General features: G+C 38.5%; 1 protein-coding gene across 1 annotated transcript; it reads right to left on the reverse strand.

Moving 5' to 3' along the window:
* Positions 1-1,874: 1,874 nt before the first annotated feature.
* LOC106913274 (NACHT, LRR and PYD domains-containing protein 3-like) lies at positions 1,875-26,564 on the reverse strand. Its single transcript, XM_088013215.1, has 10 exons — positions 26,424-26,564; positions 24,855-24,889; positions 23,254-23,535; positions 10,784-12,527; positions 9,497-9,676; positions 8,361-8,534; positions 5,856-6,029; positions 3,869-4,042; positions 3,187-3,339; positions 1,875-2,627 (listed from the first exon to the last, which is right to left on the reverse strand). The coding sequence occupies exons 2-10, from the start codon at positions 24,880-24,882 to the stop codon at positions 2,621-2,623; spliced, it is 2,916 nt and encodes a 971-aa protein (XP_087869341.1). The 5' UTR covers positions 24,883-24,889; positions 26,424-26,564; the 3' UTR covers positions 1,875-2,620.
* Between the last annotated feature and the right edge of the window lie 10 nt (positions 26,565-26,574).

The following is a 26,574-nucleotide window of genomic DNA, read 5'->3' on the forward strand; positions in this document are numbered from 1 at the left end:
GAACAACTTTTGCCAGGTTTTGTAGGTTTTCTGGTGGAACAAAACGGCCCAGATGTCTTTAGGGAACCTTTACATGAGGCACAAAATCAATATTCATCAAGAGAAAAATTAGCTTTTTATGACAGAAATAAAAACTGGAAGCAGAGAGTACGAGTAATAACACTATTATCTTTATCATTAGCATCCAATGCCTCAAGAAAGCATTATGTAGTGTTTTTATATTTAAAGGGGCTCCATTATGCAAAATTCACATTTTGTACATTTTTGTACTTGTGTTTGGGTTATCACTGCTTCTTAAAACGCTCCCATTTGTCTTTTTTGGCGACTAATGTTTTTTGTTGTCTGGAAAATGATGCGCTGTTACCTAGCAACCCTACCAGAGCCCAGCCCCAACACAAGCTGAACTCCAGCGCATCTGGTCAGCTGTACAATGGCTGCTGGAAAAGACAAGTGTTTTGTTATTTACTTACCATCCAGAAACCTCTTGCTGCGTTCTTGATGGTTGTGAAGGAGGTTCCACTTCTACTATTCAACGATACTATTGCACATCTGTTGGCAGCCATTTTCATTTAGAAGTGTAAACGTCGAGTCGGGGAGCGTGGCTAGGTGCAGCACATTTGGATTTAAAGTGGCAAGTGGCCATAAAACGACTCTTACTTAAAGAAGCTCAAAATAGGAAGAACAAAAGAAAATCTCTCTAAAATGCCCTTTGATGTGAGCGTGTCTGGATTTTATGTGTCAAATTAGATGGTGAGAGTCTGTGGATATCATCAGTTTTTATATTTAGTTATTGATTTAGCTTTGAATTCAAGCTTGGTCTTTGACTAGGTCATTTTAACACGAGTGTTCTTCGAGTTAAACGATTCCTCTACAGTTCTGACTGCACCTTTAGGACTGTTGAACCATTTTCATACATGTAGATCATGAAAGGATAAACTTACCTTCCAAGACTGGAAAACTATTTTCTGTTTTGATTAATTTTACTTTAAAGAATTGGTAAAATTTATTTTTTTTAAATCCATGCAACACTCTGGATACCAGAACTCTGAACCAGTTTAGATGAAAATATCCTACCCTGGGTAATTTTGAGTCAAAGTCTGGAAAAACTATAAACATTTAAACTAAAAACATTTATTGTTGATAAGCTTCAACCAGCTGAGATCAGGACCTCAAGCAGGTGGAACCACCTAAAGAACAATTAATACAATTAAAAAGTCAATGAAGCTTTTAAAAATATTAAACTGTAGTAAACAGAAGATTATTTTTACATTTTTGTTTTGTAAAAATGCTCTCCTCTGGTCACACATTGTAACTACACACTAAAATCCTTCAAACTTGTTCAATGATGAATCGGTTTAATTATAAAATTACGACCGATTATCAGTGAACTGAAGGACAGACTCCATTGTTCAGCATCAGAGTTTAGATCTGCAGCTCCTGATAATCAGTTTGTGTTTAAAACAAGCTGCTGCTAAAATCTGTTAGCATCACTAGCTCTGCTAAGAGTCTCAGTGGAGCTGCTTCTCGTTCACACTGACAGAGAAAACATTGAAGTGAACCAGGAGAAGAATCTGCCTTCATTTATATCACTGGGAACCAGTTAACCTGCTAGTCTGAAGCTGGAAACCAGTTAGCTCGTGTATTTTATTTAAATATACTTGGTCTAAATAATGCAAAATAAACTGTTGTCTAAATTAGAAGCTTAAAAAGCTGAAATCAACTGAACAGGATGTTTCTGTTATTACTAAATAAACATGTCAAAGTAAAAATAGAAACTTAAATATATTTTAATTTCTCTGTTTATCCCAATACAAAAAGCTAGACAGCATGAAGGATTAAAATAAAAGGTGCAGTTATTATATTTGTACAAAGAACATTATTAAAATCTTTATTAACCAAATAACACATATTAGTTTGAAGAAATATAAAAAACATAAACCAATCAGCACATTATCCCAGTGATTCTCTGAGGTCTGAATAAGTCAATAAAATCACAGTAAAGATCCTGAAGTGACACATCGAGTCCTAAAGTTCTTTAGAAAACTTAAAGTAAAACATGAAACATGGAGTTAAAAAAGTAAAATACAAAAACAATCAGAGTTTCTGTGGGACATCCAGTTCTAAACTGGTTCAACTGGTTTCTGTGATGCAAGCTGAAGTTTCTCTGCAGTTTCCAGTAAAGCATCTTTTTATCTGTGGAGCTTTGAGGAACATTTTCCTGTCAACAGAAGAAGAAGCAGCAGAGAAAAGAGGTTTGAAGTGTCTTTATGATTCAAAGCTGAACTGAAAATGATTCCCATGTTTTCATCTCAGACCATTTCTGGTTCCAGGATGAAAATGAATCAGAGAAAAAAGATCAAATTTCCAGTTGAATCCAGTTCAGATCAAAACTCCATGAAGCCTCTAAATGGAGCCCAGTTTGAATCGGATCTTTATTGATCCAAAGAGACAAACAATATCAGACACTAAATGACAGACATGAGAAAATAAACGGGAGGAAAATCTTGGAGGTCAGAGGTCATCATCAGGATCCAGTCAGAGTCTCTTTAGACTCAAACTGCTGCAGCTTCAACCTCTGAGGATCAGCAGGACACAGAGACCGTTCTCTACTTTACAGAGATCAGAACCTGCAGAGAGAAGAAGGAAGGAGAGATCAGATCAGTGAGTGTTTCCAGCCTCTCCAGCAGCAGTCAGTGACGCAGCACATCCAGTAGATGGTTTCCAGGCTGCAGTCAGACTGATCTCAGAGCTGTGACCAAGATGAACCTGATCAGTTGTTTCCTGTTGAACTGAGAGAACAAGCAGATCTGAGGTCAGATCTGCTGCTGCCACAGTTTGATGAACTGTGGCAGCAGCAGATCTGCTGTGGCAGATGTCTAGAGACAGCCGTCCAACTGTCTCTAGACATGTTGGACGGCTGGACGCTGGAGTCCAGCTGGACATCCTGGAGACATGGACACAGCAACAACACTCATCTTCACAGCAACACAAACACAGGAACACAGCAAGCTGCTGCTCCTCTGATTGGCTGATTGCTGTCTGTGTGTCCAATCAGGAAGCCTGAACCATTCTCCTTCTACTGAGAAGCTGCAGCTTTACTGGGAACACTGGAGCTTTGCTTTGATGCTAACTGGGTTTAGTTCAATATGCTGACAGCAGCTGGACTCACTACAAACATTTACTTACCATAAATTATCTACAAGATCCTTCAGCTGCTGAACATCTGAATCCTTCAGGTCGTTGAATCTCAGGTCCAGTTTTGTCAGCTGGAGGCTGTTGGACTTCAGAGCTGAGGCCAGAAAATCACAGCTAATCTTTGACAAACTGCAGCTGAACAACCTGAATAAAGAATAAAAGATGAGCTGAAGCCAACAGGATGCAGGTGAACCAGTCCAACAGAACCAGTTAAAGATTCTCATGAATATTAAAGCCAACAAGCTGCTGCTTCAATAAAGACCTGCTGACTTCAGAACCAGAACCAGAACCTGGTACTGGGTCATGTTGTGTTGGAGGATTTTAGTCAGTAAAATCATTCCAGGTTCTGATCAAAGTGTTGAAGCATCAATCATTGATTATTGATTTGTTCCTGTCAGATTCCAGGAATTCACTTTTCTAGACTGGGTTGAATGACCTTTGACCTGCTTGACATGAGGGGGATTTCTACACACTGGGGGTCCGAATGCTGTCCTGTTCTGACCTCAGGTCAGCAGGTCCAACTCAGTTACACAGAGGGACTAAATTAAACTCTGGATCCAAGTCCAGGAACAAACTCAGAAAATATTTATTAGAACAGAAGAAATGAACTTTGATTAATAATCAATTATAGATAATTATTCACTGAAATATCAATCATTATATAATTATAAACCTCAGTGTTTTCAGTCTGCAGCCTTCAGTCTGTAGAAAACCACAGAGCTCCTTCAGTCCAGAACCTTCCAGGTTGTTGTAGTTCAGGTCCAGTTCTGTCAGATGGGTCGGTTTGGACTTCAGAGCTGAGAACAGAGACGTCCAGCTGGTCTCTGACAACCTGCAGTCCATCAATCTGAATAAAGAATAAAAGATGAGCTGAAGCCAACAGGATGCAGTTAAAACTGAAATATGAACAAATAAATAATAAAATGTAGAAAATTAATTTCCCTGAATGTAAAAGAAACATGAAGAACTGATTCTAACATATGATCCAGTCAAACTGGTTTAAAGAGTCCAAACCAGCAGAACCAGAACATTTTATAAACAAAGAAACTCAAAGTTTTTCTAAAAGTTTCTCAGCATCTTAAACTCAGTCGGATGTTTTTCTCTCCATGTTTCCTTCCAGGCTCTGTATCAGCTGACTGCTCTGTACCTTAATTTATCATCAGATATTTTATGCCTCCAGTTTTTGGTCATTAATCTATTAATGATGTTTTTCTTGCTGGTTGTATTTTAACTGCAGCTCATTGCTAAGTATGACAGATGTAAACGTTTTATTTCAATCCGTCTAATTCAGAGTTTTACAACATCCATTACAGCTCAGATTCTGAAAGTTGATCATTTTGTAATTTTGTGGTGATTCAGTTTCTGAAATATCAACTAGAAAATATTGAGTCTTTTCTCTGTCAGATTGATTTGGGTCATTTAGTTCAAGTTCTGAATCCTCCATCAGAGACGCTGCAGAAATGGGAACATTATCATAAAGGAACAACCTGATTGTGAAGACGAGTCATTTTTAAATCTATTTTCCAGGTGAACCACATGAGGATGATTTCACTGAACTGATGAAGCTTGTTGCACACAAAGCTTTACAAAGGTAAGATCTCACTTCCTGTCCTACAAAATAAGAGCTGAATCAAGATGTTTGAACTAAATGACTTTAACACCATAACCTTCACAAAGTCAGTATTTACTGCAGGACTGTTAATTAATGGTCTTTATATTATTTCGGTCTCCTTCATGTCAGGAACTCAGCCAGAAGACTGTGGTCATCCTGACAGAGTCTGACTGTCAGAACAAACTCAGATTTCCTCTGGAAGCTGATCTCAGTGGTTTGGAGGACGACTGACTTGTAATTTGCTCCATCAGTGGAATTGACACTAAAATGGAAACTCATCACCTGCTTCCATGTTGTTTTGCTTCCTGCCAACATAAAACTCCTGCATGAGCTGCAGCTCCATATGAGCAGGCAGTCGAGTCCCCAGAAAGCTTCCCTGTTTCTAGGAACCATTTCATCCAGAGTTGGTCGACTTTCTCTGTCAGACAGTGAAGCTTCAGTCTGAGCATGTGCATAACCTCCTAACACACCTGGTCCAGATTCATGTGCTGCAGTCTCTGCTGGTTCTGATGTCTGGACCAGAAAACTGATGTCCAGAAGAACCTGCAGCCTGTTGAGCTCAGAGAAAAACTCAGTGGTCTGGATTTTTAAAATGAAGCTGAAGTTGGTTTCTGATTGACGCTTCAGATTCAGGAAATGGATAAAGGGCGATTCCACCTAATTATTCACTACAACCAGCATCTTTAATCAGCTCTAGTTAAACATTAAAAAGCCTGGACTGGATGATTATCAACTAACAGCAGAATATTTAAAACTAAGTGTGAGATTTGAGGAACTTCAATAAAGGGAGATTTTCATTCTCTCTGTTTTTGATCTGACCTTTGACCTGCTTGACATGAGGGGGATTTCTACACACTGGGGGTCCGAATGCTGTCCTGTTCTGACCTCAGGTCAGCAGGTCCAACTCAGTTACACAGAGGGACTAAATTAAACTCTGGATCCAAGTCCAGGAACAAACTCAGAAAATATTTATTAGAACAGAAGATATGAACTTTGATTTATGATCAATTATAGATAATTATTCACTGAAATATCAATAATTATAAACCCCAATCTCTCCAGTCTGCAGCCTTCAGTCTGTAGAAAACCACAGAGCTCCTTCAGTCCAGAACCTTCCAAGTTGGTGCTGTCCAGGTCCAGTTCTGTCAGATGGGTCAGTTTGGACTTCAGAGCTGAGAACAGAGACGTCCAGCTGGTCTCTGACAAACTGCAGTCCAACAATCTGAATAAAGAATAAAAGATGAGCTGAAGCCAACAGGATGCAGTTAAAACTGAAATATAAACAAATAAATAATAAAATGTAGAAAATTAATTTCCCTGAATGTAAAAGAAACATGATGAACTGATTCTAACATCTGATCCAGTCAAACTGGTTTAAAGAGTCCAAACCAGCAGAACCAGAACATTTTATAAACAAAGAAACTCAAAGTTTTTCTAAAAGTTTCTCAGGATCTTAAACTCAGTCGGATGTTTTTTCTCTCCATGTTTCCTTCCAGGCTCTGTATCAGCTGACTGCTCTGTACCTTCATTTATCTTCAGATATTTTGTGTCTCCAGTTTTTGGTCATTAATCTATTAATGATGTTTTTCTTGCTGGTTGTATTTTAACTGCAGCTCATTGCTAAGTATGACAGATGTAAACGTTTTATTTAAATCCGTCTAATTCAGAGTTTTACAACATCCATTACAGCTCAGATTCTGAAAGTTGATCATTTTCTCATTTTGTGGTGATTCAGTTCCTGAACTATCAACTAGAAAATATTGAGTCTTTTCTCTGTCAGATTGATTTGGGTCATTTAGTTCAAGTTCTGAATCCTCCATCAGAAACGCTGCAGAAATGGGAACATTATCATAAAGGAACAACCTGATTGTGAAGACGAGTCATTTTTAAATCTATTTTCCAGGTGAACCACATGAGGATGATTTCACTGAACTGATGAAGCTTGTTGCACACAAAGCTTTACAAAGGTAAGATCTAACTTCCTGTCCTACAAAATAAGAGCTGAATCAAGATGTTTGAACTAAATGACTTTAACACCAAAACCTTCACAAAGTCAGTATTTACTGCAGGACTGTTAATTAATGATCTTTATATTATTTCGGTCTCCTTCATGTCAGGAACTCAGCCAGAAGACTGTGGTCATCCTGACAGAGTCTGACTGATAGAGATTTTTTGGTATTATCATTTTGTTCATATTCAGTCTAATGTTAAGATTTTTAGTTAAAGTGTTCTCTTCCTTATGTGTGTATAAACTGACCTGGAGGTCGCAACTGTCTGTTTCATCTTCATGTGAAACAGTTAACTCTGTGTTTCTCAGACCTTAAATTCTTATCAACCAGAATACCTCCTAACTTAAGATGTTTATCTTCTTCTTCTTTATTGACAGTTTGACCTAGAGTTGAACTGGGCTCAGACCGTAGATCAGATATCACACCTGGAACGGAGTTGCTGGTTTGTTTGGGTTAAATGTTTTACGACCTCTGTTGTTTTCCTGACTGCTCTGCTTGTGACAATAAAACAGGGGCTCACGCGGAAGCAGATCAGAACTCTCTGTGAACGGCCTGGAGAGGCGGTTGGCGGAGATTTCTCCTTTTGCAAAAGCTTGCCTTGAAATTCATATACGTTGTCTGTGGTTCATTTATTTAGGTTCGAGAAAAATACCTAACACTGACTGTCAGAACAAACTCAGATTTCCTCTGGAAGCTGCTCTCAGTGGTTTGGAGGACGACTGACTTGTAATTTGCTCCATCAGTGGAATTGACACTAAAATGGAAACTCATCACCTGCTTCCATGTTGTTTTGCTTCCTGCCAACATAAAACTCCTGCATGAGCTGCAGCTCCATATGAGCAGGCAGTCGAGTCCCCAGAAAGCTTCCCTGTTTCTAGGAACCATTTCATCCAGAGTTGGTCGACTTTCTCTGTCAGACGGTGAACCTTCAATCTGAGCATGTGCAGAACCTCCTAACACACCTGGTCCAGATTCATGTGCTGCAGTCTCTGCTGGTTCTGATGTCTGGACCAGAAAACTGATGTCCTGAAGAACCTGCAGCCTGTTGAGCTCAGAGAAAAACTCAGTGGTCTGGATTTTTTCAGATGAAGCTGAAGTTGGTTTGTGATTGAAGCTTCAGATTCAGGAAATGGATAAAGGGCGATTCCACCTAATTATTCACTACAACCAGCATCTTTAATCAGCTCTAGTAAAACATTAAAACACCTGGACTGGATTATTATCAACTAACAGCAAAATATTTAAAACTAAGTGTGAGATTTGAGGAACTTCAATAAAGGGAGATTTTCATTCTCTCTGTTTTTGATCTGACCTTTGACCTGCTTGACATGAGGGGGATTTCTACACACTGGGGGTCCGAATGCTGTCCTGTTCTGACCTCAGGTCAGCAGGTCCAACTCAGTTACAAAGAGGGACTAAATTAAACTCTGGATCCAGGAACAAACTCAGAAAATATTTATTAGAACAGAAGATATGAACTTTGATTTATGATCAATTATAGATAATTATTCACTGAAATATCAATAATTATATAAATAGAGAACCTCAAAATCTCCAGCTTGCAGTCAGGAGTCTGTAGAAAACCACAGAGCTCCTTCAGTCCAGAACCTTCCAGGTTGGTGCTGTCCAGGTATAGTTGTCTCAGATGGGTTGGTTTGGACTTCAGAGCTGAGAACAGAGACGTCCAGCTGGTCTCTGACAAACTGCAGCTTATCAATCTGAATAAAGAATAAAAGATGAGCTGAAGCCAACAGGATGCAGTTAAAACTGAAATATGAACAAATGAATAATAAAAATGTAGAAAATTAATTTCCCTGAATGTAAAAAAAACATGATGAACTGATTCTAACATCTGATCCAGTCAAACTGGTTTAAAGAGTCCAAACCAGCAGAACCAGAACATTTGATCAACAAAGAAACTCAACGTTTTCTATGAGCAGCAGCCTGGATGAGGTGAGCTATTTCTGCTGGTTCTTGATCATCAGCTGGAGACCCGACTTGGTAACCGGATCAGAACCACTCAGTTTATTCATGAATGGCCTTGGGTTCTTCTTAAAGCTCCTGAAAGCCAATGGAGGCCATTATTTCCTAAGGAGACGTGACCTGATGAAGCTTCATCACAGAGACGAGGCTCCAACCGACTGACAGCTGTCAGACTGAAGAGGACGGTTCCTCTCTGACCCGGCCCAACAGAACCACAGCTTCAGGACAAAGTGAGGAACCTGCTGCTGCTGCAAACCTCACTGTCATTCAGTTCATCTAGATTTGCTTTTCTACAATCAGTCACTTCTTAGATGTTTCATTACTGATGATTTGAACTGGTCAGTGTTTGTGGCTCGACTGGAGGAAAACATTTCATTCTGGATGTAAAGATGAGAATCAGAAATAAAACAATCTGAATCTTTACCAACCAAACTGAAACATCTCCATCATTAATTAACTTCATTTGAATTATTTTACTCATTTTGTTCATCAGTCAGAAACATTTAAAAACTGAAAAACAAAGTTCAATGATCTCAAAATCTGAAATAAGAAAATAATTTATAAGGTAAAATGTTTTAGAGATTTTATTCTGACATTTAAAAAGGTTGTTTTAAAATATATTAATATAAAATTATTAATTAAACTAAGGATTAAAGTATCAATAAATGATTTTATTGTATAAATAGAGAAAACAAACCTCAGATTCTCCACTTTACTGACTGAACTCTCCAGGATCTCAAACAGATTCTTCATATCAGCGTCTTGATCTCCACCTATCCAGATCAAACTTATTTCCAGTTCAGTCAGATCTGGGTTGGACTTCAGAGCTGAAGCCAAAACTTCACATTCATCCTTTTGGATCAAACAGCCACCAAGTCTGTGATGAGAGAAGAAATAAATTCAGTTCTAATGAAATCAATCTGGATCATAAACAGACTAAAATATGATAACAGTGATGTCATCATGATGTCATCATCTGATCAACATCTGATCTTCAGTTTACTGAGTTTGACCCTTGACCCGACAGAGAGTCTGTGCAGTTCCTGACTAAAGTCCAGGTTCTGGTTCTGGTTCTGGTCCAGGCTTCATGTCCTCAGACCTTCAGCTCAGTCAGATATTGAAGATCTTCTATCATCTGTGAAGGAAAGTTCAGTCTCTCTGCAGCATCAGAGCCTCAAAGGAGCTGCAGCAGCTGATGAAGAGGCTGACTGAGCTGAATGAAGGAAACTACTGGAGATGATGGAGAGGAGGAGGAACTGCTCACAGCTCTGACAAGTCACACTGACTTGGACTAGACCGTTTGGCTCCTTGAGATCTTCCACCAAGCAGGAAGTGAGTTATAAATGAAGTGAGCAGAGCAGGAAGTCCAGCCTGCTGTGGACCTCTGGCATCTCTGGGTTTGTTTAGCCCATATCTGCTGCTGCAGCATCTAGAATCCTCCTCATCATTAATAATAGTAGTATATTCTATAGAAACGTGGCTCCCAGCAGCAGATTATTAAATGCTGCCACAGAGGAAACTGGGAGCAGACCAGACACATGATGCTCCCAGTTGTTTATTTTAATGGTCCAAATTTCCATCAAACCTAAACAATTATTTTATAAAAACAGTCAAAGATCCTAAAAGGTGAATTATGGAGCAGCAGCTCAATGAGTGAATTGAGTTTAAGTTTAAAAAGTCTCTCTGGATGATTGGATCTTAGAGGAAATAGACATTTTCTACAGTTCAGGGTTTTCTATTCATTTCAACCTGAAAACTGATAAAAAGTTAAAGATTTTTAAATGATCAAAATGTGTAAAAACCAGAAGCTGCAGCTGTCCTGGATGAACTGAATGTTTAGATGTTTGAATGGCTGAAATCATCCAGAGGATGAAGGAAGTAGTTAAAGGCCAAAAACATCCAGAATCAACTTGAAGAAAGAAGAAGAAACAGGAGGACAATAGTGCTGAATCAGCATTCACACAATGAAAACATCTGGACTCACCGAGCCTTTCTGCAGTTCCTCACAGCTGGAACCAGTCTCAGTCGTCCATCTGGTGATGTGTTGTACTTCTCCAGGTCCAACTCATCCAGAACCTCTGACATCTGCAGCATGAAGGCCAGAGCTGAACAGTCAGTCACTGAGAGTTTCTTCCCTGAATCCAGCAGCCGTTGGATCTCCTGATAAAATGAGACGTCGTTCATCTCCATCAGACAGTAGAAGATGTTGATGCTTCTGTCAGCAGAGATTCTATCAGTGTTCATCTCCTTCAGGTTGGTGATGATTCTCTGGATGGTTTCTGGACGGTTCTCTGTCTGACCCAGCAGATCTTCTAAGAGTCTCTGGTTGGACTCCACAGTGAGACCATGAAGGAAGCGGACAAACAGGTCCAGGTGGCCATTTTCACTGCTGAGACATTTCTCCATGACTTTCTTCATGAACTCATCTAGAGATATGAAAAAATAATATTTTCCCAACAACGTCTTGATCACTTTTATTTTCTTCCTACTGGTGAAGCAGTGGAGCATGTAGACGGCAGCCAGAAACTCCTGGACGCTCAGATGAACAAAGGAGTAGATGGAGATGTTGCCCAGCCCAGTCTCCTTTTTAAACATCTGAGTGAAAACTCCTGAGAACAACGCAGCATCTTTGATGTCGATGCTGCACCGTTTGAGGTCTTTGTCATAGAAGATCAGGTTTCCCTCCAGCAGCTGATCAAAAGCCAGTTTTCCTAGAGACTCAATCAGCTTCTTGTTCTCTGGATCTTCTTCAGGTTTTCCTCTGTACTTTTCCTCCTTGATTTTGTTCTGAAGCAACAAGAACTTGATGTACATCTCAGTCAGGGTCTTGGGCAGCTCTCCTCCCTCTCTTGTCTCCATCACATCCTCCAGAACTTTAGCAGTGATCCAGCAGAAAACTGGGATGTGACACATGATGTGGAGACTTTTTGATTTCTGGATGTGGGAGATGATCCTGCTGGCCTTCTCCTCATCATCTCTGAATCTCTTCCTGAAGTACTCCTCCTTCTGGGGGTCAGTGAACCCTCTGACCTCTGTTACCATGCCAACGCAGTCAGCAGGGATCTGATTGGCTGCTGCAGGTCGTGTGGTTATCCAGAGGAGAGCAGAGGGAAGCAGGTTCCCCCTGATGAGGTTTGTCAGCAGAACATCCAGTGAGCTGGACTCTGTAACATCAGTCAGGATCAGATTATCATCAAAGTCCAGAGGAAGTCGACTTTCATCCAGACCATCAAAGATGAACAGAACCTGGAACTTTTTAAAGCTGCGGATTCCTGCGTCTTTAATATCTTCAAAGAAGTGATGAATCAGTTCCACCAAACTGAACTTTTCTTCTTTCAGTACATTCAGCTCTTTGAAAGTGAATGGAAATATAAACTGGATGTTCTGGTGGGTTCTGCCTTCAGCCCAGTCCAGAGTGAACTTCTGTGTTAACAGTGTTTTCCCAATGCCAGCCACTCCCATGGTCATCACTGTTCTGATTGGTTGATCTCTTCCAGGTTTAAAGATGTCTTCTCTTCTGATTGTTTCTTGTTTCCTGGATGCTGTTTCAATCCGTCTGACCTCATGTTCCTGGTTGACCTCTCTAGTTAACCCCTCTGTGATGTGGAGCTCTGTGTAGATCTGGTTCAGAAACGTTTTATTTCCAGGTTCAGCGACGCCTTCAGAGAGACTCTGGAACTTCTTCTTCAGATGGTCTTTAAGCTCCTTTTGACACCGAACATCAAAATCTAAAAAAAAGAGACAAAGACACAACAGGAGAGACTTTAGCTAAATATAATGAATAAAATTATATTTGATATTCTCTGAGGAGGTTTGAATATAAACTTTAATGAAGGAAAAATTCAATTTTTATAATATTTTCTCATCTAAACAAGAAAATCATTCCAACTTCAGTCCTTAAGGACGGAGAAATGTTGAGATGTAATTTGTAATTCCATGAAAACTCGGGCTTCAGCTCACAAAGTAAATAAATGAACAAAAAGTTCAAACCTGATAAAAACTCTGTTAAGTAACAAAAACTGCACAGAGATAATTAGAATCAGTTTTGCTCATTAAAAGTCTTTCATGTTTTTCTCTGGTTGAAGGTCTCAGACATGTTTCCCACAGAGCGACCTCTGACCTTTGAGTTTTACCAAACTGTTTAATTTGAAATTGCAATCCCAATCAAAATGAGTCTAGTGAACTATCAGATTTTAAAAAAACAACATTAAGATCAAAGTTTTACTAATTTTCTATTGTACCTGTGTTGTTGGGGATTTTTGTGTGTGTGTCTGTGTGTGGGGGTCGTTCCCTTTGAGAGGTGCAGCCAGCTGCATGTCATGTGGCTTCAGCCAGAAAGCCAGACAGAGTTAGATTCATGTCACCTGTGTGTTCAGTCAATCCAGTTCCATCTGCATTCATCTTTGCCCTGACGAAGCATTGTAGGTACGTTGAGTTTAATATATTGTTGTGCATCATTATTTTTATATTATTTCTGGTTGTTGAGATGGATGTAAAATATTTTTGGATGTTTATTGTAAGTTTGCACAACTTTGCTAATTCATTTGGGACAGTATTTCATTTAGCTACGTTAAACTTATATGTACATGTTTACAAAGATGGTGAAAGTGATGTTTTCCTTTTTGTTTGTGTTTTAGTTTCACACTTCCTTGGAGTCAATAAACCTGTGGATAAAAGGTCAACTTTCCTGAGTCTTGATATGAGGAAGAGTTTAGTATGAGGGGCCGTTTAGGACAAAATTTAGGTTTTGTCTCTCACACACTACCAAAAAGTCTCGCATACTCCAAAAAAGTAGCCACGCACACTCCAAAAAATTACGTTTTGTCTCTCACACACTACCAAAAACTCTCGCATACTCAAAAAATACTCACGCACATTCAAAAAATACTCAAATGGCGTATACACACACTAAAATGTCACACACACACACGTTAACTTTCTCGCTCACATACAATACTACCAGCTCGCGCACATACACACAAACATTAACTTTCTCGCTCACATACACTGCTAACAGCTCGCACACACACACAGATGTTTATCTCTCACATACACAAGACTAAAATTGAACACACACACAGTACTAAGACTCGTTTTATGAATGTGTGAGAGCGAGACTCTTTTTGAATGTGTGAGAGTTGTCACGGAAGAGGCGGGGCATAATTTTTGGATCAAACTGCGCATGCGTAGATCCTAAACTATAAGTTTCGATTGTTGACTCACTGAATGTTCTATTACTTAGTATATTTGTGCTTTTAAACATATATAGAACGTTTAACTTTCTTGTAGATTAAATGTGCTATAGAAATAAATGAATCTGATTGATTAAAAATAGCAAAATTGCTGTAGTACAATCTGTCCACTGGGTACCAGAAGAAAGAGTTTGCTATACCGAACATGGCTAACTCTAATATGAGAGGCCCCATAGGCCAAAACCTACAAACTCTCTTACACGTAGAATCAAACCCTCTCACATTCGCTATCAAACCCTCTCACACATACTATCAAACCCTCTCACACATACTATCAAACCCTCTCACACGTACTATCAAACCCTCTTGTCGTATTCGTGCTTGATAAAGACCAGACGTTGTATAATGCTCAGATACTTTTATTAAAGCATCTTTTCGAGACCTGTTCACACAGCTTGTTCACAGGTGTGTCACATCTACTTCTATTGTTCCATTCTCTACATTTATACATTCACGTGAACTCATGCTTGCCACCTAGTGGACATAAACATAATTCATTCAATCATGACATCCTCCTTTCTTTAAAGTAAGATTGTTACAAAAAGAATCCTATCAAAGAACAACATACATTGCATGAAACAGTTACCACATAGCTATACTTAACACATTAAAAACATCAATTACAAAATAGACATTTCAACTTTTTTTCTTTTTTTTTTTTACAAGTTCAGTCTGTCAGGTTTTTTCACCACTCTGGTAGATCTTCTTAACACAGGTAGGTTGTCCCCAAGACTGTCACAAGGTGTTTCAGTCGTAGGTGTTTCAGTCATAATATTACTCTGGGCGTCCTTAGAAACTTCACTTGACTCAACAACAGGCTCTAATGGAGTTTTTAACAAACTGCGCCGATTTCGTCTCAGAACTTGTCCATCTTCAGTTTTTACTTCAAATGAACGTGGAGCTACTTCCTGCAGAATAGTTGCTTTAGTATTCCATCCCTCATCATCCTGAATCCTTACAGGATCCTTGTATGACAGTGGAGGTAGAATCTTAGTTGATCTGTCATAATATGACTTTTGTTTTACTTTCTGCTTTCGTAACTTGTACTCCAACTTTGATGATTTCATTGAACTTTCATTACTTTCATAATTTGGCAAAGTTGTACGAATCTTTCGATTCATCAAGAGTTCAGCAGGTGAAAATCCACATTGCAAAGGTGAAGATCTGTAGCTTAATAAAGCTAAATATGGGTCAGAGTTACTATCTGCAGCTTTCTTCAGAAGTTGCTTAAGAATGTGAACTCCTTTCTCCGCTTTTCCATTCGACTGTGCGTAATGTGGACTTGATGTTACATGTTTAAAGTCATAATGTTCTGTAAACTCTTGCCATTCTCTGCTACTAAAACATGGTCCATTGTCACTCACCACAATATGTGGAATGCCATGTCTTGCAAAGATTGATTTAGCATGTGTTATGACACAGTTTGATGACATATTAGCTAATAGAGCCATTTCAGGATAGTTTGAAAAGTAATCAATGATTACTAAATAGTTTTTTCCTTTAAAATGAAACAAATCCAGTCCTAGTTTCAGCCATGGTGATGTTGGAATGTCAGTCATTATCATAGGTTCTTTACTCTGTTTATTTCTAAATGTCTGACATGTTTCACATTTACTGATTAGCATCTCAATGTCCTTATTTAGTCCAGGCCAGAAAACAGATTCTCTAGCTCTTCTTTTATATTTTTCAATGCCTAGGTGACCTTCATGTATCCGTTGTAGAATATCCTGTCTTAATACTTGTGGAATCACAATTCTGTTGTTTTTCAGTAACAGTCCATTCACAACACTTAGATCAGCTTTAACTTTGAAAAACTGTGACCATGAGCCTATTGGCCAGCCTTCATCCAAATTCTGCATGACCAACTGTAACTCTGTATCTTTAGCTGTTGCCTCAACTATTTGCTTCAACTTGCTATCTGACACAGGCAACACAGTGGACACCATGTTCACATGACGCTGAATATTCTCTTCAGTTGAACTCACACCATTGTCTATAGGAGCTCTAGACAGAGCCATCAGCAAGAATCAGATGTTTTCCTGGAGTGTAAATCAGTGTAAAATCATACCTTTGCATCTTCATCATAAGCCTCTGAATCCTTGGTGACATCTCATTCAGATATTTTTTTATGATGGCAACCAAGGGTCGGTGATCTGTTTCAGCTACAAAAGATGGTAGACCATACACATAGCTATGAAACCGTTCTAGTCCATAAGCCAGCCCCAAGCATTCTTTTTCTATTTGAGAATATCTGCATTCAGCTTTGGTCATGGCTCTGGACGCATAAGCCACAGGTTTCCATTGTTCATCTTCAGCTTGAAGAACTGCTCCAAGTCCATCTTTTGAGGCATCTGTAGACAGTTTAATTTTCTTAGATGGATCGTAAAAGGTAAGTACTGGTTCTGTAGTCAACTATTTTTTCAGTTCCTTCCACTCTTGTTCATGAACTTCTGTCCACTGGAATTGACTATCATTGTACAAGAGTCTGCGAATGTTTGTCATCTTTGCACTCAGATTGGGAATGAATTTTCCTATAAAATTAATCATGCCCATGATGCGCAAAACACCTGTTTTGTCGACAGGCTGTGGCATCTTCAAGATGGCTTTTATTTTATCTTCATCTGGTTGAACACCTTGGGCAGACAGTTTGTCTCCGAGAAACATAACTTCTTTGACACTAAACTCGCATTTATTTTTATTGAGCTTCAGTCCATTTTTCCGTATGCGCTCCATGACGCGTCTCAATCTGTCATTGTGTTCTTGAGCTGTTGATCCCCAGATGATGATGTCATCAATGTAGACTCTCACTCCCTCCAAGCCTTCGATGATCCGCTCCATCGCTCTATGGAATATTTCTGGTGCCAATTTTATTCCGAAAGGAAGTCTTAGAAAACAGTATCTTCCAAAAGGTGTGTTAAAAGTACAATACTTGGTACTGCTTTCATCTAACTTTACTTGCCAAAACCCTTGTGCTGCATCCAACTTGGTAAAATAACTTGCTCCAGCCATCTCACTGATTATTTCCTCTCGAGTGGGTATTTGATAATGTTCTCTCCTGATGTTCTCATTCAGATCTTTTGGATCCATACATATTCTTAATTCTCCATTCTTTTTCTTAGTAATCACTATGGAATTAACCCAATCAGTGGGTTCTTCCACTTTCTGAATGACTCCCAACCTGGTCATTCTATCCAACTCATTTTTCAAACCCTCTCGCAGTGGTACTGGAATACGACGTGCAGCATGCACAACAGGCTGAGCGCCCTCTCTCAGCTGGATCTTGTATGTGCAGGGTACAGCACCTAATCCTTGAAAAACATCCTCATATTCTTTAATCATGGCATCAACAAGGTTATTAGGTTCAGTCAATTCGGTGTTTATGTGATAGACTCTTTTCACCAGTCCAAGTTTTTCACAGGATTCATCACCTAAAAGTGACTCACGATCCTCTTTTACAACTGAGAAGAACACAAGATGTTTTGTTCCTTTAACTGTCATATTCAGCTCACATGTGCCAATGCACTCAATTGATTGTCCATTATAGTCTCTTAGGCCCGACTTAACTTCTTTTATGTGAGGTTTCACTTGCATTTTTTTTAATATCAGACATGCTTATGAGATTAGCCTTAGCACCTGTGTCCAATCTGAACTTAATTGTAGTTCCATTGATCAACAAAGGAATTGTCCATTTATCATCTCTATCAACACACTGCACTTTTTCTGACTCATTTTCACAATTCACAACACCAATAAAGAATGTGTCACTTAAGTCAGTTTCATCTACTAAGTTTACACGATTCCTCTTCTTTCCTTCTTTCCTCTTCATAAAGCATTGTTTTGCAAAATGATTCTTTCCACGGCAATTCAAACACTGCTTACCATAGGCAGGACATTGTCTCACTTTATGCCGTGAACCACAGCGCTTACAGTTGATAATGGCATCCTCTTGCAGCTGCCTCGTCTGAGCATGGCGTTTCTTTTGGCAGGACACCGCTCCCACTGCTCCGTCACTGAACTGTGAAGTAGTTCCTGTTGAAAGTTCAGAAAATGTCCTCGCTTGCTGTAGAGACAGTTCGCTTGCCCGGCACATCTTTACAGCCGTTTCCAGGGTCAGTTCCACTTCTCTGAGCTTCCCATCACGTACTCCAAAGACGATCTGATCTCTGACCATCGAGTCTTTCAGCAGGCCAAAATTGCATGACTGAGCTTTTACTTTCAAATCTGTTAGAAAGTTATCGAAGGGTTCATGCTGGGTCTGCATTCGGGAACGAAACACGTATCTTTCATAGCATTCATTCTTCTTGGGTGAACAGTGAGCATCAAATTTACCCAGCACAACATCCAACTTGTCTTTGTCTTCTGCTTCATCAAACACAAATGTGTTGTAGACTTCCAAAGCCTGCGCTCCCGCTATGGTCAGCAACATCGCTACCTTTCTTGGCTCCGGCTTTGTCTCCAATCCCATTGCGGCGACATACAGTTGAAAGCGTTGTTTGAAAGCACGCCAATTCTCATCAACGTTTCCCGTCAGCTTCAAGCTCTCCGGTGGTTTCAGCTCCATGGTCGGCTCTTAGTTGACTCCTGACACCATGTCGTATTCGTGCTTGATAAAGACCAGACGCTGTATAATGCTCAGATACTTTTATTAAAGCATCTTTTCGAGACCTGTTCACACAGCTTGTTCACAGGTGTGTCACATCTACTTCTATTGTTCCATTCTCTACATTTATACATTCACGTGAACTCATGCTTGCCACCTAGTGGACATAAACATAATTCATTCAATCATGACACCTCTCACATTCGCTATCAAACCCTCTCACACGTACTATAAAACCCTCTCACATTCACAGTCAAACCCTCTCACATTCACAGTCAAACCCTCTCACATTCACAGTCAAACCCTCTCACATTCGCTATCAAACTCTCTCACATTCGCTATCAAACTCTCACATTCGCTATCAAACTCTCTCACATTCGCTATCAAACTCTCTCACATTCACAGTCAAACCCTCTTGCACGTACTATCAAACTCCCTGACAGAGTTTGATTGCAACGGAAGTTATCTTAAAATTTCAGTTTCTGATTGGACCCCTGGCAGGCTTTTCAAAATAAAAGCGGACCTCAGGTTTATGTTTGATTCATGTTTCTCTCCTGCAGCTTTAAAAATGTAAAACTTTGTGTTAATTGATTTGCTAAATGTTAGAGCCATAAATAGGAAATATTTAAGTTATTTGTAAGATGGTTTGTTTGTATTTTATAAAATGTAGTTAGGACGATTGATATTTGTTTAGGCATTTTTATTGTGCAATTTAGTTTTATTTTGAAAGGTCTAGGGAATGAAACAGATATTGGATCTATTGCCATAACACTAAAGGAAATCATCTATCTGAAAATAAATTAAAACATATTATGTTGGCAAAAAATTCTGTAAACCACATATGTGCTACCTCAATCAAAATTGCTGACATTTGACATTTAACAAATCTTTCAGATTACATAAACAATACCTTACCAGGTACTTCTCTGACTTCAGGATGATACAGAGACATCTATAAGACCAATTTTAATTGAGGTTGCACATATGTGCTTTACAGGATTTTTTGCCCACACAATATTTTTTTTTCAGATACATAATGTTTTGCAAATTAAAACCCTCTATGGCATGGCGTTGCCCTCGGGCAACAAACCACATTTCTGTACCTCACATTGCGCTGTAATTTTATTTTGGGGGGAATGATTTAAAATACCTCCAGACATATTTTTGTCCAAATAAAAGAGGTATTGAGGTTCATGTGACCTTTTACTTAAAAGAGGAGCAGTCGTTTTTATGAAGAGGAGGTGCATGCTACACCTTGCCTCCTTGTTGTAAGTTATACATCACTTTTCTTCATGTTTAAATTTGGGTCACTCTAACTAAAATATTTTAATATCTGTAAGTATGTAAAGAAGCATTATAGATCATTTCAAGACATTTAAAAAAAATAATAATTTATATGCTAAAACTGTGTTTTTTTGTTTGTTGCCTCAGGGCAACATTGCACAGTTAGGGCCCTTTTGCTCAGACAATATTATTCTAATGTGATGATATTCAATTGACTACAAAATAATTATCAAAGCTGATTTTTTTTTACTTTATTATTGACTAACAGCAACAGGAGATGGATGCAAGATCATTTCATGGACAAAATGTGCATGGTTCATAAGCTGGGGTCATTCCCAATGAAAACATGAGGATCCACTGTACAACCATTATTTCATTGTTTGTTTATCCTCAAAACTAACTTCAGTCCCAAAGGGTGATAAGCTGGTCATCAATGAACAAATGGCCCCATTCCAAGGCAGGCAAAGACTGAAGCAATACCTGCTAAACCCAAATATATGGGTCTGCAGGGAACTTTGCTTGACTGGTGCAGATGGTGTTCCTTACAACTTGAAAATCTACACAGGGCCAAATCTACCAGATATGGGAGCTGGTGGAAAGGTTGTCCTTTGCTTGGCTCAAATTCTACCAAAAACATCAGATCTACAAACTCTTATAACCTGCACCCCTAACTCCTGTCACTGATATGAATCTGGTCACTACAACCCATAGATAATCAGATAAACAGATGGTGATTCCCAGGTATGCCAGTAATCAAGTGCCAAAAATGTGATACACACTTTTTTTCACATCAGCAAGCAATTCCTTCCTGATGTTTAACATATAATGGGGAAAAAGACTGATTTCAACATCCTTAGTGATTCTAACTCTGCCAAACATACCCATGGACAAACACACAAATGCTCATTTTAGTAATTTGCGCAAATGTACCATTCATTAATGAAAGTTAGTTTATTTTATATTTTGTGAGTTGGAACCATGTCTGATTTATTTTTGTGAAAAAAGTTTTTTTTTATGAATATAGTTTTTGTTTGATTTGTATTTCATTTCTCATAATCACTGTAGAAAATTTGCCGTTTTAGACCCCTTGGTAGCACAATGTTGCCCTGAGGCAACAAACCCAAATCCGGTTCCGGGAGATGTCAGGGTCTGATTTTATGATTGATATGTAATTAGGAACCAACAAGCTCCCAAAAAAATGCAGGAAAAAACATTATGTATCTGAAAAAAAAAATTATTGTGTGGGCAAAAAATCCTGTAAAGCACATATGTGCAACCTCAGTTAATATTGGTCTTATAGGTGTCCCTGTGTCATCCTGAAGTCAGAGAAGTACCTGGTAAGGTATTGTTTATGTAATCTGAAAGATTTGTTAAATGTCAAATGTCAGCAATTTTGATTGAGGTAGCACATATGTGGTTTACAGAATTTTTTGCCAACATAATATGTTTTAATTTATTTTCAGATAGATGATTTCCTTTAGTGTTATGGCAATAGATCCAATATATGTTTCATTCCCTAGACCTTTCAAAATAAAACTAAATTGCGCAACAAAAATGCCTAAACAAATATCAATCGTCCTAACTACATTTTATAAAATACAAACAAACCATCTTACAAATAACTTAAATATTTCCTATTTATGGCTCTAACATTTAGCAAATCAATTAACACAAAGTTTTACATTTTTAAAGCCGCAGGAGAGAAACATGAATCAAACATAAACCGGAGGTCTGCTTTTATTTTGAAAAGCCTGCCAGGGGTCCAATCAGAAACTGAAATTTTAAGATAACTTCCGTTGCAATCAAACTCTGTCAGGGAGTTTGATAGTACATGCAAGAGGGTTTGACAGCGAATGCGAGAGGGTTTGACAGCGAATGCGAGAGGGTTTGATAGCGAATGTGAGAGGGTTTGATAGCGAATGTGAGAGGGTTTGATAGCGAATGTGAGAGGGTTTGATAGTACGTGTGAGAGGGTTTGATAGTACGTGTGAGAGGGTTTGTAGGTTTTGGCCTATGGGGCCTCTCATAAGTGTATGTGCGCGAGAAAGTTAACGTTTGTGTGCGAGTGTGACATTTTAGTAGTGTGTGTATACGCAGTTTGAGTATTTTTTGAATGTGCGTGAGTATTTTTTGAGTGTGCGTGAGTATTTTTTGAGTGTGCGTGGCTATTTTTTTGAGTATGCGTGAGTTTTTGGTAGTGTGTGAGAGACAAAACCTAAATTTTGTCCTAAACGGCCCCTCATAGTTTAGCTGTACTTTCTAGTTGCATTTCATATGGCGAAGGCAGTAGAGTACCTAAAGCTGAAGAGATTCTCAGTAGCTCAAACTCATCCTCTGATTTTCTATGTAAATGTTTATTAATCATCTGTCCTGAACTGACCATGTTGAGACCTCTGACCACCTTTCTATGTTTGTATATATGCTCAGGCCTTCTGGGAAGATTTACATCAATGGTTATCTAAATATATTCCATATTTCAGTTTTTAGTTTGTCGCTCTGAAGAACAGGAAGCAACAAAAAGAGAAACGATGCAGCTGTGTCAGAGTTCAGTCAGAGCTGCTGTTTGCACAAACATGTGAAAGACCAAAGTAAATAATATTAGCTTGGTGTTGTGTGAATTTGGATTTAAAATAAAGTTCAGGTGTGACTACTGGTTTACATCTTCTGACTGCATTTCCTACATTCAAAAGGGCTTGACATTTAAGAAAATAGAATACCAAAATTTATTTATATTTATAGTGAAATAATCAGCTGATCTGAGTCTTTGTCATCATGTTTGGCTCATCAATTAAATTCTCCAAGATTAAATTTAATATCTGGGTTGATTTGAGCCCATCAGAACCAGAACCTGGAGGTTCTCCATCGCTGCAAACATCAGAGGAAAATTGGCCTCAGCTGCTTCAGTACATTTATTTTTAAATGTAGAGAAAATGTTTGATCATTAAAAATCTACAGAAGCATTTATTTCACCTCCATTGGCTTCACAAGTTGCTCTAAACTTTTGTTGATCATCATTCAGTGTCAATAAATATAATCTATATTTACCCATCAATTTTTTTTATTTAACATGTCATAATAACATAATCAGTTGGATTTCAGTTTCATGCAGTTTAATTTTCAACAAGCTGACCTGAGAATCCATATTGTGTCATCACATATCAAGCAGATTAATATATTTAACATTTTCTCTGGTGACAAATTTTGAAATCAGAAAATATTTGAAACGATATTTGAATCTAAATGATTTAATTATGATTTAGAGTTGAATCAACGACAGTAGAGGCTGTAAAAGCAGCTTTAATGAACTGTGTGTCTCACCTTTAACAGGAGACAAAGAGGACAAACCCAGCTGGTTGGACAGAGTCGGATCTCTGTGGTGAAGACGTTTGATCATCAATCTGCAAGCTCTCTGTCCTTTCTTCATCACAGCATCTATGGTGTTACGGGCCTTGTCTTCTCTGGTTTGGTTCTTCTGAAGTATACCCTCCATCTCTGACTGAGTAAAGACCCGATCTGACAGAAGGTCATCAAGGAGCTGCTTCAGGATTTCCTCAGAAACTCTCTCCACAAACTCACTGCGAACCTTGAAAAGTTTTTCCTCTGCAGGCAGAAATCAGAAACATAATTAAACCAACATCTGAGAGAAAAACGTGATGAAGATCAACTATTCATGTTGCTCCATCCAGAGATTCAGAGTCTGTTGATCCTCAGGTCTAAACCTGCTGTTGTGTTTCTGCCTCATCTCTGAGTGACGACCATTGATTCTGTCCACATGAGACCAAATGAAGCTTCTGGTTCATCACTTTCTTTCCTCACTGCAGGAAGAGCAATAAAAGAAACACCTTCTAAATATGGAGCTGCACTATTTTAGGAAAACAGGAAACTTTGATATTATTGGTGAATATTGTGATGAAAATATTGAACGATTAACATTTTCATCACTTTTCTTTCTTCATCTCCATCTCTAAGCTTCAGCGTCTGTTAAGAAAATAAATTTTAAATAAGCTAGTTTTAAAACTTAACATGTCTTGATTGAAATAGCCTAATTATGGTTTTGAAATTAATAACTTATTCTGCCCTATTGACCTTTATTTTACCTGTAGTTACAGCAGATCGTTTGATCTGCTCTTTGTCTGTCTGGGAAAACAAATCAGGAAAAGTTCCAGCTTTTCGAACTGATCCATGAAAGCCATTAAACAGCAAAGGGGGACAAATGGCTGTAGAGAGAGGGTCAGAGACAGCTCCTGGTTGGATGAGCAAAGATACGCCTTATTTGAATTCTTGACTATAAAAACTTTCTACACAGGAGTAACAAATTAGATTTTGCTCTTTGCTTTTTGTCGTTTCCATCTTTTGTCTTTTTCTCTCTCAGGTAAATTCATGTGTTGTGCTCTGAGGTTTCTGATGTTTTGTGATGTGCTTTTCTGGTGATAGTTTGCATCTGTCTTGAATAAATGCTGATGATTGTGACGCTGTTATGTGTGTGTGGCTTTTGTTTCCACACATGGAATCATTGAATCCGGGAGCACAAGAGAATATAACGAGGCAGAAGTTCATGATTGTATTCTCTTAACACATCTCTGTCACCAAGTGTTGGAATAAAAGACACAGCAAGTCTGAGATAATAAATTAGTAATAAATGATGTGATTACTGGATAAATGAATTATAGTAAATATTCCTGAAGTATCAGAGCTGCTGGCCTGTTCTTCACTTCGGTTCCTTTTAGTTTCCATCTGAGTTCAGTTTTTACCTTCAGGTTTCACAGAAACTCACAATGTTTCCACCAGAGCTTCACTGAACAGGAAGCATGAAAACAATAAAGACACTGAGGCTGAGCTTCATCACATGGCAGCAACACAGGCTGTGATTGGTCAGTTTGTTCCTTTAAGATTCTTCATTTCTGCTTCTGATCACTTACCGAAATCCACTTCCTGCTGCTGCGCCATCTTTTACCTGGAAAACATGAAGATTCATTATGTTTGAGGCTTAATTTCATGAATAGTTTATTTTATGCAGTTGGAATGGAAACTATAAATACCCTAAAAGTACTTATTTAAAACACACAAGCACAGACCCCTCCAGAAAAACACATTTATGTAATCATGAAAGTTTCAGAGCTAACTATTAAAAACCATCAGTGATATAAAAATACATTTATCACATCTTTATTTACAAAAAATAATGTTCGTCTGATTTCCTTCAGGTTGAAATGTAAACATCTTCATCTCTTGCTTTTGGCCATCTGACTGTAATGTGTTGCTGCTGCCACCAGGTGGCAGCATCAGCTGCAGAAAGCTCCTCCAGAAACAGTTTTTTTCTGCTATTCTCCATCTTCGGTCACCAGATGGCAAAACAACAACTTAACACATTTGCTGCAGTTTTACTTGGAAACTAAAATACTCACTGCAGCCATTTGGGTCAAAGGTCAAAATCCTGCTACCAACCCAAAGAGGAAAAGCTGCAGTGATTCTAAAGAGACTCAGTTCATTTATGTTAAATGAACCAACATTTAGCTCTGAACCAAACATATATAAATATTTAACAACAAGTAGATTTCTTTACTTCACCAGGAACATTGATTTGTTTCATTAAAACAAGTTCAGACTAAAGGAGAAAATGAAGGCTGGAATATCAGTGAAAGAATTTAGAGATTAAAATATAAAACATGTAAACAGACTTACTATTAAGAGAAAAATTATTATTGTGATTGAACCAATAATTTAGCAAATATTTGCTAAATTATTTTAAAAACAGACTCAGAAACAGAGCGACGGTCAGAGTGGAGGAAAGTTTTCTTGGTATTAAAGAAGTTTAAACATTTGAGCTTTCACAAACAAATCTCAGATTTTTACTTTAGTTATTAATTATAAGGTCAAAATGTCAAAAAATAAAATAAATAAAAAATAAAATACAATAAAACATTTGATCCAAAATGGCCGACTTCCTGCTGGGTGTGTAAATCAGGTCCAATAGTTTTTATTGGTTCTGATGGTTTGATGTTTTAACTCAGTTCAGGTCTAAATAACAGCAGTGGATGGTTTTAAATACTCTAGGGGGCGCTGTGTTGTTATGTCACCATAATCACTTATTATTGATCAATAATTGATTGAAATGTGATCAGCTGTCCTCTGTCACCACAGACTGATTCAATCTGGATTTTCTACTGATAAAAGCCCAGAGAAATCCTCTCTGATCAATAAATTATTGACTTCATATTGAAATATTTTCCATCCACCAACCAGAACCCAGATATCTCAGCCGGGCCACAAACACTCAGAACCTACTGGTACCAGTTTGACTCCACGATGAAACTGGGAGCAAACACAGCTGGTTGTCTGGGTTACAGATGAAAACTCAGAGAAAATCAGAGATCCTGGTTGAAATCAGGAGCTGCAGCTCTGCATCAGGTTCTGGTTCTGTCCAGCAGCTCAAAGAGAGAAAACCCAGTCAGGACTGGAAACCAGTAGAAAGTGGAGTTAAAACTCACCTGATCAGATTTTTGCTTCTCCTTCTGTTCACTCAAACCGAGTCGGAGTGAACAGGAGAAATGGACCTGATTCTCCAGAACCTGAACCGGACCCACCTGAGGCTCCGACTCCTCTGACAGCAGACATGTGTTCACCTGTTGAAATGACAGG

Source organism: Poecilia mexicana, unplaced genomic scaffold (assembly GCF_051168715.1).
Source record: "Poecilia mexicana isolate PSO_F unplaced genomic scaffold, ASM5116871v1 scaffold_2, whole genome shotgun sequence".
NCBI lineage: Eukaryota > Metazoa > Chordata > Actinopteri > Cyprinodontiformes > Poeciliidae > Poecilia > Poecilia mexicana.

Excerpts from the sequence above, each read along its gene's own strand:
- LOC106913274 (XM_088013215.1), bottom strand. The coding sequence starts at position 24,882 with ATGGCGCAGCAGCAGGAAGTGGATTTCG. Across the intron at positions 23,536-24,854 it reads GCAGCAGGAAGTGGATTTCG|AGGAAAAACTTTTCAAGGTT; the intron begins GTAAGTGATCAG and ends TTCTGCCTGCAG. Across the intron at positions 6,030-8,360 it reads TGCAAGCTGGAGATTTTGAG|ATTGTTGGACTGCAGTTTGT; the intron begins GTTCTCTATTTA and ends TTCTTTATTCAG.